Source organism: Sinohyriopsis cumingii, chromosome 10, assembly GCF_028554795.1.
Source record: "Sinohyriopsis cumingii isolate HCF-2022 chromosome 10, ASM2855479v2, whole genome shotgun sequence".
In the NCBI taxonomy this organism is placed as follows: domain Eukaryota; kingdom Metazoa; phylum Mollusca; class Bivalvia; order Unionida; family Unionidae; genus Sinohyriopsis; species Sinohyriopsis cumingii.
This window is the reverse complement of record NC_142970.1, coordinates 36,600,203-36,612,696: the sequence shown is the minus strand read 5'-3', so window position 1 is coordinate 36,612,696 and position 12,494 is coordinate 36,600,203. Positions and strand designations below refer to the sequence as shown.

The following is a 12,494-nucleotide window of genomic DNA, read 5'->3' as shown; positions in this document are numbered from 1 at the left end:
TATCTTCTCCTAAATGACAGAAAAAATTTCCTAAATGAGATATCACCCTGAACTTACATAACACGTATTTATTAATGATACTGCAATACTGCCATGAACATAATATCAACTTTTAAATTACACTCCAATACTGCCATGAACATAGTATCTACTTCTAAATGATAGTGCAATGTTGTCATGAATTTATACTCTACCTATTTCTAAATGGCACAGAAATGCCACCATGAACTTATATAATACCTATTTCTAAATGACACTGCAATGCTGCCATGAACTTATATAATACCTATTTCTAAATGACACTGCAATGCTGCCATGAACTTATATAATACCTATTTCTAAATGACACTGCAATGCTGCCATGAACTTATATAATATCTATTCCTAAATGAGACTTCCATGTTCCCATTAACATAATACATAATTAACCTAAATGAAACTGCAATGTTGCCATGAATATATTATTCCTAAATGACACTGCACTATTTATATCAATAAAATACATTATTTCTAAATGACACTGCAGGGTTGACAGGAATATCATATATATTTCCTACCATCTGTTAGTGAAGGTTAGAAACAAAATGACTACAAACCATAAGGACTCTTTGCCAGGACTGCAGTCTTGGTCTCAAGAGGCTGACTCTTTCCCTTTTTGTTCTCTGAAATAATCCGGAAGAGGTATTCTGTTCCTTCAAGAAGTTTCTCCACCAAGAATTCTGTAGCATCATAAGGAGCTTTGCCTGCTGGGGTCCAGACATGTTTTTTGGTGTCAAATTTCTCAATGATGTATCCTGTGAGTGGACTACCACCATCATGACTTGGTGGCTTCCAGCTTAGCTTGGCAGAGTTACGGTTGATGTCAAAAACTTCCAATGGTCCTTCTGGTGCAGCTGGTGCCCCTGTTGTAAAGGAGTAAAGTGGAATTTGATTTTATTCATCACAAATACCTTACACTATTTTGATTATGCAGACTGGTGCCCCTGTTGTAAAGGAGTAAAGTGGAATTTTATAATATTCATAACAAATACCTTACACTATTTTGATTATGCAGACTGGTGCCCCTGTTGTAAAGGAGTAAAGTGGAATTTTATATTATTCATAACAAATACCTTACACTATTTTGATTATGCAGACTGGTGCCCCAGTTGTAAAGGAGTAAAGTGGAATTTGATATTATTCATCACAAATACCTTACACTATTTTGATTATGCAGACTGGTGCCCCTGTTGTAAAGGAGTAAAGTGGAATTTTATATTATTCATAACAAATACCTTACACTATTTTGATTATGCAGACTGCATACCTCTGATATCTCACTGGTTAAGCAAAGAATTTTGTACGACTTTTGGGTCATCTCACAGTCTCATTCTTTGGTACTGATTTCTCACTTAAAGACAGGTGAATCTTCAACCCGAATCAGTGGAAAACTGACTACTGAATCTCGCCACCAGGTGAAAAAATAAATTTCTTTTTGTGTATGGTTTCTCATACATTTTTTCAATATTGACAGACAATGAAATTATATGTGATACTTAAATCTAAATTAGTAATGCGCTAATACAAATTAAGAATCAAATGAGTTACTTTTAAGAGTAATTTTGTTGCTTATTCACATCCGGTAAATGTTAACCTAAATGCAATCATGAGCAAATTGTATTATTACAAAAAATTCAAAACTGAAAGTTAATCTCAAATGAAAATGCTAAATTTCACAGAATATTTGGCCATACCATAGAAAATGATGCATGGAAAACTGAACAAGAGACCTTACTTGAATATAATATAAGGAATGAGAATTATTTATCATAAGAAAATTGCCATGGCAGTATTACTAGATTGCCAAGAAAAGTTTCTTGTAAAAATGATGTAGCACTTCTTATGATACAACAGCCTAATTATCAGTTTACATCACACTACAGTAATTCTGTCTAAGAAATTGAGTTAAATGACAAAGTTATTATAGACCACTGAATTGTGAAATATAGGTCACAGCCATCTTCTTTTACGTGATAATGTAGTACTCAGTATTAATGGATTCTTCAGAGAAAACCACACAACTGTACAATCAAAGTTGCATGACACACCGAGCCAATGTCCAAAATAAATGTCATTCCTATATGAAATGTTGGTCACTGTAACCTGCTTTTGCATACAGTTTTGGTTCTCTTCAAGTTGAATCTACACACTAAACTAAGATTCAATATGTGAAAGTGAGGATAAAGCTATATATCTCTCCTACATTTATTGTGCTTTATACAAAAATAGTTTTTGTCTTGTGAAAATTTATTAAAAGTTGGCCTTATGATAACATAAAAGATTTTAAAAACATAATCTGATAGAGCAAACAAAAAACTGAAGCTTTAACCTTATTCTTTTCATTACTGATTAAAACCTGTATTAGAGACTAATGCAGAAAGATCTGGAATTGTTTATCAATGCACACTAGAGATATTTAAATGCAGTTTTATCATATGTCTATAACCAGACCTTAAACACAAACTTTAACCTGTTGTCTACAACAAAACTTAAACACAAACTTTAACCTGTTGTCTACATAGAACAAACCTTAAACACAAACTTTAGACCTGCTGTCTGCACATAACAAACCATAAACAAAAATGTAACCTGCTGTCTACATATAACAAATCTTAAGCATAGACTTTTCATACCAAAACAAAGGAAACAAAACTTGGAAACATTGTAGAAACAAAACCCCAAAATGCTAGACCCATGTTATTTCATACACTGATAAGAAATACAATTTTTTATGAATAGCTACTTTCAAATGAGCCATAAACAAAACCTAAAATATAACTTTAACCTAACAACCCTACAATACAATTTTAACCTAACAACCCTACAATACAACTTTAACCTAACAACCCTACAATACAACTTTAACCTAACAACCCTACAATACAACTTTAACCAAACAACCTTACAATACAAGTTTAACCTAACAACCCTACAATACAACTTTAACCTAACAACCCTACAATACAACCTGAACCTAACAACCCTACAACTTTAACCTAATAACCCTACAATACGACTTTAACCTAACAACCCAACAATACAACTCTAACTTAACAACCCTACAATACAACTTTAACCTAACAACCCTACAATACAACTTTAACCAAACAACCTTACAATACAACTTTAACCTAACAACCCTACAATACAACTTTAACCAAACAACCCTACAATACAACTTTAACCTAACAACCCTACAATACAACTTTAACCTAACAACCCTACAATACAACTTTAACCTAACATCCCTACAGTACAACTTTAACTTAACAACCCTACAATACAACTTTAACCTAACAACCCTACAATACAACTTTAACCTAACAACCCTACAATACAACTTTAACCTAACAACACTACAATACAACTTTAACCTAACAACCCTACAATACAACTTTAACCTAACAACGCTACAATACAACTTTAACCTAACATCCCGACAGTACAACTTTAACTTAACAACCCTACAATACAACTTTAACCTAACAACCCTACAATGCAACTTTAACCTAACAACCCTACAATACAACTTTAACCTAACAACCCTACAATAAAATTTTAACCTAACAACCCTACAATACAACTTTAACCTAACATCCCTACAGTACAACTTTAACCTAACAACCCTACAATACAACTTGAACCTAACAACCATACAATACAACTTTAACCTGCTACCAAACCTACAAGACATGTTTAACCCAATCAATATTTAACAAACCTAAAATATAACTTTAACCTGCTAACAAACCTAAAATATAACTTTAACCTGTTAACAAACCTAAAATACAAGTCATCTGCTGTATAAATATAACAAACTTCAAATGCAAACTTTAAACCGTTTTCTACAAATAACACAACAAACTTTAACCTGTTTTCTACATATAACACACAATACAAATTTAAACTTACTTTCTATATTGAACACAACATACAAACATTGACCTATTTCTACATATAACACACCATACAAACTTTAACATATTTTCTACACATAACACACCATACAAACTTTAACCTGTTTTCTATACATAGAACACATCATACAAACTTTAATCTGTTTTCTACACATAACACACCATACAAACTTTAACCTGTTTTCTATACATAGAACACACCATACAAACTTTAATCTGTTTTCTACATATAACACACCATACCAATTTTAATCTGATTTCTACATATAACACACCATACAAACTTAAACTTACTTTCCACATAGAACACACCCTACAAACTTTAACTAGTTTTCTACACATAGAACACACCATATAACTTGTTTTCTACACATAACACACCCTACAAACTTTAACTTGTTTTCTACGCATAATACACCATACAAACTTTCATGTTTTATACAAATAACACACCATACAAACTTTAACCTGTTTTACACATATAACAAACCAAACTAACATTAACTTCTAATTTGTTACTACAAATTGCACAGAAATGATTATACCCATTAACTACCGTATTTTCCGGCGTATAAGTCGATACTTTTTGACTTGAAAGATCGGTCTTCGTCTTATACTCCGAATCGACTTATATATGGATCGTGTCATTGAAATTGCATTGACCTATATATGGATTACAGTATCCGGTATGCTATTGACATTGCTCTATAATTGGCATAATCGAAAACAGGTCACATAGAAGTACAAATTCATGTTAAATTACTATGTCAATAAATTGTCATAAACTAATATGACTGCGTTTATATTTGTAAGTTTTGTCATTATTTATTTTGCATTCTGCATGTTTTTTCTTATTTCTCAAACATAAAATAAAAGAAAACAATTTACCGTACCGGTAAAAACTTCACCGGGCCGCATAGCACACTTACGGTCTATACTCTATAGTGTACTGTATTAATTCAAAGCATATTGTTTGTTCCTAAAAAAAAGATATGAAATAACTGGTCCATTAATATTTGATTTTCCAGTATAATGTTGGACACACGTGAGCAATTACCGGCATAGCTTTTTAATTGATCCAACTGATCCTACAAAGGGATGTAATCCATATTAACTCGAGAGTTCTATGATTATTTATAAAATAATGTAGATCATGCATTCTACTGAATCCCCCAAATCATATGTTTCTAATTGTATTTGACAAAGTTTCTCAAATAAATTAGGTTTAAACTACACTAAAATCAGATATATGGATGGACTACCAGTATTCATAGATCATCACTGATCCATGATTTTTAGTTTCGCAATTCAGTTTAAAGCAAATTGTAATGTCAACACTTCACCTATATTCATTCTTAACCAGCTGACGATTTGGTGTCTCTCTTTGATTATACCGGTTGTTGATAAATTGGTCTTTGGTTTCCAATAACAATCAAAGCCAGTTGCCGCAATTGTTTAGACCTTGATATTGGCTTTAGCTACCGATACTAGTTACCATATTGCCGGTACCCCATTGTTCTTTATCATTAATCCGCATCAATTACGCTACCCGTTTTTAATATCAATGGGATTAAGTACAACAGGAAATGATGCCCACTCCCTTCTCTAGATGTAAATAATGAATTTAGCCATGGGCATTGTTTTCATTGCTATAGTACGAGCACATTTTAATGAGTTCGGTATATTTTGATCAATCTTTTCATAGCATGCACAGTCACGTGGCTCTTGTTGCAATGGATATAATAATTAAAACAAATATGGTTTAAACTAAACTAAAATCAGATATATTGTGAGCGCGCGCGTGCTTGTGTGTGTGCGCACGAGAGAGAGAGAGAGAGAGAGAGTGAGAGATGAAAAAAATTGTCCGTGTACAATATCATTCTTTTATTCAGGGTGGTTTTTATTTGTAGCTTTTGCAAAGAGAAAAAAGACGGTATTTTGAGTTACCTGACGATTGTGATAATCCTCATGTATTACGAGCCTACTATATTCCATTATCAATAAACATCTCTAAATCAACAATTCATTCTTGTTTTCATTACGATGTACATTGTCACAACAACCACATGGCTATGCAGTGTTATTTACATGGTAATTAAACATGCTTAGCGCTTTGGCTATAACTGAAACCAGGCTGAGGGCAAGAATAGACAGAATAGGTCAAATCAGCGAGGCTGCCAGTAGGGAAATGAGGCTTATTTTAGGGAAATGAAAATCTGTCAACATTTTATTGAAGTCATTGTCCATACAAAATTTGTTATAAGGACAAGAGATCATACCCATTACTTTGTATTCGAACTCGCCGATAAAGATAACAGTGGGGTATAGCATTGAAGAGATTAGTAATAAAATGTTAATTATATCCACGTCCAAACAGAACAAACACTTAAAAAATAGTATATATATATATATATATATATATATATATATATATACGAATCGATTTAACGGAGTCCGTGACTTTCAAACTTACGATAGAAAATGACAAGTTTGTATAAGTTACATTCATAACTACAGGTAATAAAATGAACTACAACATGGATGTGCTTTCAATTATAATAAGACAAGCATAGACTGTTTATTCAGCTGTGTCAATTGATAACAAAATATAGCAGTTCAGAAGTAAAAGCACAAGCATGTTAGCATCGGTAATGCAATTTCACGATTGCCGGTAATATGGAATATCATACAACGATACCATCAATATTCATGCAGCCGGAAGTTACTACCAGTAGTATAAAATACAAAGCCAAGTTATTGACCTGGTCTCATCTTATACTCCGAATCGACTTATATATGGACGAAGGATGGAAAATTTACAAAATTGGTCAATTCGACTTATACTCCGCATCGACTTATACGCCGGAAAATACGGTATGTGGAAAAAAACTATATCAGGCACATTTGTTTTAAAACAAAGATGAACAATTAAATGCACAAGTCCTTCATATCAGCTGCACTGACTTTTCAACCACCAATATTAACCCAATCTATATATAGAGCAAACCTTCAACACAAATTTTAACCATAAGCTTTTCTTCATAAAATTGGCAAATGAAAAAAAAATATCAATGAAAACCATTTTTTTATTCTGTGCTTTTAACAACACTTTTAACACATTAATGTCTATATCATGCAGAAGAAACTGGAGCTAAGTGCCTTTCTCCAGGACACGCCATGGCAGCCAACCTGGACTGACCTGGGTTGGTATCAAACCCATGACTTTTGGATTACATGTACAATGCTTTACCAACAAAGCTAACAAAGCTCTAGATAAAAAAGTATAAGCAAAGTCAGGCATATGCTAATGAACATAGCACAGTAAATACATAGTACCTTTATAAGAGTTACAATTAAAACACTCTTTAAACTGTTGTCTATATCTGCCAATGCTGGCACCATTATCAAAGCATAATCTCTCCTGTAATTTATAAAGGCAAGTTATCAATGTAAATTTAGCAATGTGTTTCTTTACCTAGTGGTTTCTTTGGTACAACAATCTCTGAAACGATTGGCTCCCCAGCACCAGTCTCATTAACAGCTGAGATACGGAAGTAATAGTTCTCTCCTTCTTCCAGGTTCATGGCAGTATACTGAGTGGCTGTTTTATCTAAAACCTGCAAATCCTGCCATTTCTTGCTGTCCTTGGAAATGTCAACTTTGTAACCCTTGATTGGTGCTCCTCCATCTTTTTTCGGGGGTGACCATGTTAGGGTAACAGAATCAGCCAGGATCTTGGTAAATTCTATGGGTCCCATTGGTTTACTTGGAGGACCTACAATTAAATTATTCTGATTATTTTTCTACAAAGTATATTTTATTGGACAGGCTTTTTGTTATTTTTTCTTGTGTTTATAAGTCACATCTGATCCAATTTTAGCACAAAATAAATTTAAGAAACTCCTGAATAGCATCACAAAATCTAAACTATAGTATCCAATTATCTAAACTATAGTATCCAATTATCTAAACTATAGTATCCAATTATATCTAAACTATAGTATCCAATTATCTAAACAATATTATCCAATTATCTTAACTATAGTATCCAATTATCTAAACTATAGTATCCAACTATATCTAAACTATAGTATCCAATTATATCTAAACTATAGTATCCAATTATCTAAACTATGGTATCCAATTATATCTAAACTATAGTATCCAATTATCTAAACAACAGTATCCAATTATCTTAACTATAGTATCCAATTATCTAAACTATAGTATCCAACTATATCTAAACTATAGTATCCAACTATCTAAACTATAGTATCCAAAATCTAAACTATAGTATCTAATTATATCTAAACTATAGTATCCAATTAAAAAATTTTTATGAATCAAGTTAATATTTCTTTCACTCAGTTCTAAAATTCAAATGTTCTCAACATGTTTAAATAGTTTTATCTTCATTTTAAGTGAAATATGAAATCTTTGAATTAGAAATATATATCGGACCAATTATTGACAAGTGGGAAAATGGACACCTCTCAAGACAAGCCACCTGCTGATGAGAGATCACAGTAGCTTGTACCAAAATGTTGCATTTTACCAATTTATCCTCCTCACTTGAGGCCACCACTTTGATAAGGAAATCTTGTCACTGAAGAAGTGGTGACTTCTTGAAAGGGAGACAACTTGAATAATATATCCATATAATAATAACAAAATGGTTGGCTAAATTTGTGTTTGTGAAACAGGTTCAATGCAGAAAATACTTAAGTAAAAATGTATATATATATATATATATATATATATATATATATATATATATATATATATATATATATATATATATATATATATATGAATATTGCCATATTGCTGTAACAGACTGCATATCTAATCTAAATATGAATACAAATATACCAACTGAGTTTCATTTGTCAACCACAAGTGGATTTTAGTCAATCATGCTGAGAATGCATAAAAAGATCCAAAACCCAAAATTTTTTTAAGAAGTGTAAATGGTCAAAAACCTTCTTAGGTCATTTACTTATAATTACAAACATGCCTCCCAAAATTTATTCATCCACCTCTAGTGGGTTTCATTCAATCATGATAAAGTTTTTGTCAAAAACGTCTGTCTAGGGAGTTAAACTAGAGTAATGCAAGCAGCAGATGATGCACCTGCCACATAACCTTTATGTCTATCCAAGATATATACATGGGCAAAGTATCAGCGGTTATGTGGTTATAAAGCTATAATCTGGTCAAGGATACAAATCATGGATCTGATGAAGGGACCCTAGTTATGGTGTGTAAAACACTGATCAGCCATTATTAATTTTGCAAAGCTTCAAAAAGATCTCATCAACCATTACAAATGTTTTGGACCAGACAAACAAACAGTAACATGGATAAATGTAGTAACTGATGACACCATAACAAACAGTACTCACATCAAGACAGGCTTATAAAATTGTGTCAAGTATACAGAAATTGCTGTAATGGTTTGAAAATCTAACCAGGTCATCTACTAATAAGCATATTAATGTTAACCAAATTTCACGGCTGTTGGTTTAATATCTTATGTGCTATCGTGCTAAAAGAGATTTGATATGTACAGAAGTAAGGCCTTGTGCACGAATGGATGAATCAGCAAAATAATACTCCAGCACTGTATTTTCTTCTAAGATTATTTTTTCTATTGCAACAACCTTGAATAGTCTATCTTAAAACTCAAACAATTTTTATTCTTTTGTTTTTTTTTGATATTTGGATAAATTATGCATGTGTTTTGACTATGCATTAGATTTATCTTATTTTAAAGCTGCTTTAACAAAATAGTGTTCAACAAACCTGCTGGTTTCTTTGGTTTGATTTCCTCCGCTGTTTCTAAAGGTTTACTCTGACCCTCAGCATTCACTGCTGAAACACGGAACAAGTAGGATTGACCCTCAAAAAGTTTCGGCACAGTGTAGGTCAAAGTCTTTTCATCAAGGTCAGCGACCTTTGACCAGGTCATCTTTCTTGTGTCACATTTTTCAAGGACATATGCTGTTACAGGAGTTCCACCATCTGATTCAGGAGGCTTCCAGGTGAGTGTCACACTCTCCTCTGTTAGACCGGATACTGTAAGTGGGCCAGCAGGGCTTGATGGTTTTTCTGTTAAATAACAATAACATGAACCATTTTGATCCATCATATGGTTTCTTTTATATTGAAACAACAGGAAAACATTTTCAAAATCTATATTATATATAAGATTTGTGAGGAAGGATGATAAATTATGTCTATATACAAAATCTTGGAACATGAGCCTAAACACAGATTTTTTTTAATTGGCCACCTGAAATGATCAGAGAAAAACTTGTACAACTCTAATCTTTTTGCCCTACTGCAGTCCAGGAAATTCCCAATGTGTTAGGCATTTCTTGCTTAATAAGCAACAGATTATCTAGGTGTAACATCTGAGAAAGCAGCTTTTGATCCTACCTGGAAAAAAGACCAAAGATATCTAATTGTCCATATTTTTTGATCCTACATGGGGAAAAGACCAAAGATATCTAATTGTCCATATATTTTGATCCTACATGGGGAAAAGATCAAAGATTTCTAATTGTCCATATTTTTTTTTATCCCACATGGGGAAAAGACCAAAAATATCTAATTGTCCATATTTTTTTAATTCCACATGGGGAAAAGACCAAAGATATCTAATTGTCCATATTTTTGATCCTACATGGGGAAAAGATCAAAGATATCTAATTGTCCATATTTTTTTTATTCCACATGGGGAAAAGACCAAAGATATCTAATTGTCCATATTGTTTTATCCTACATGGGGAAAAGACCAAAGATATCTAATTGTCCATATTTTTTTTATCCCACATGGGGAAAAGATCAAAGATATCTAATTGTCCATATTTTTTTTATTCCACATGGGGAAAAGACCAAAGATATCTAATTGTCCATATTTTTTTTATCCTACATGGGGAAAAGACCAAAGATATCTAATTGTCCATATTTTTTTATCCTACATGGGGAAAAGACCAAAGATATCTAATTGTCCATATTTTTTTTATCCTACATGGGGAAAAGACCAAAGATATCTAATTGTCCATATTTTTTTATCCTACATGGGGAAAAGACCAAAGATATCTAATTGTCCATATTTTTTCATAATTTCAAATCTGAATCTCAGTGAGAAAAGTCAAATTATGTGTTAATAGTTTTATCCAATAAGATTCAAATGTATATTACTCACTGCAGTGCAGTCCAGGATGATGTTCATTTGAGGAATTATACATATTTTAAGACAAAGAATGTTACTGGTCCTCAGTCCCCAATATCAGCCATTTTGGCCTTTTGTATGATAACCTGGTGACAGTAACAATGGTTATTATAAGATCTGTTGTAAGTGAAACTGTGACCAATGAAAACAAAATATCAATCCCTTTCAAAAACCTATAATTTTCTATAAATAAAAATTCCATTTGATTTTTTATAGAGCATGAAATCTCCATGAAAAGTAAATTACATAAGGCCTCTCATTAAAATTGCATTCTATACTGCATTTTATAACTCAAGCCATACCCACATGGCTGATCCAAGAAACTTTTATATCTTCCTGGAAAAGTAAAATACATTAACAAAATTTCCAGTTAAAATACTCTTCAATTAGTAAGTACAACTCATGCACAAGCACCAAGGCAGTTGACAAATTTGGCTTTATAAAATTTAATAATTTAATAATTTGATAATGTCTTTTGTTCAATGAAAACTAAAGAAAATCTCTCCGCTTGATTCAAACTGATGCCTAATTGTTTCTAAAAAACAAATCAGTGATCCTTACATTCCAACCAACTTCCCACATTAGCCTAATGTAAGTATGATTAAAAGCGAAGAGCTGGCACGTTACTGGTCTACATAGGATCTGGACCTGCAGTGTCTGTACACCATGCATTGGTCAATACAGTATCAAGCTGCTTCTTGGCATTCTAGGAACTGCATGGAGGTTTCATTTCATTGTACATTTTTTTGCATTTATGTAAAGCAAATGCTATGTCATTTTGTATTGAGCAATGTGTACATTTTGTTATTTCAAGTTGCTGTCATTTTTTGACATTGGATTTCTCTATAGGTATTGAAACATTATATCATTATTGACACCTCCTTGTTGTCAAGACCACCTCTGCATAATAGAATAACCATGTTGGCATCTGTGTGCATGTCTGTCAGTCCATCTCTATGTCCTCCCACATATAGAATAATACCACATCTTTTAAGTTATATACTTTCCTTTAATGTAAGTCTTTTCTTTCTAAATAAAAGGTAAGCTCAACAAAAAAGGTGTCTCTTATTTAATAAATTTACAGCACCAGTTTCTACTGATATAAAATAAAGTTTAACAGTGATGTATTTCTTACCATATGCACATATGATCTTGCACATTAGGAGGCTGCATCAGTTCCATGCAGTGTTGTCTACTTCACATGCCATTCAATCTTCATTCTCATGCCTCCAGGTTGAATAAGGGAAGGTATTCATGCTATGTTTAATGTTAGTGGTATATATGTGTCTGTGTGTGTG

At 32.4% G+C, this 12,494-nt stretch overlaps 1 protein-coding gene across 37 annotated transcripts in view; it reads right to left on the bottom strand.

Moving 5' to 3' along the window:
• The window catches only part of LOC149789875 (uncharacterized), a 704,306-nt gene that overhangs the window by 232,528 nt on the left and 459,284 nt on the right, over positions 1-12,494 (bottom strand). For all 37 annotated transcript variants that reach the window (XM_089971883.1, XM_089971882.1, XM_089971888.1 and 34 more), the window contains 3 exons: positions 9,762-10,067; positions 7,432-7,731; positions 597-902 (listed from right to left, as the gene is read on the bottom strand). In XM_089971883.1, the coding sequence (XP_089828009.1) occupies positions 597-902; positions 7,432-7,731; positions 9,762-10,067 (912 nt within the window). The remainder of the gene's footprint in view (positions 1-596; positions 903-7,431; positions 7,732-9,761; positions 10,068-12,494) is intronic.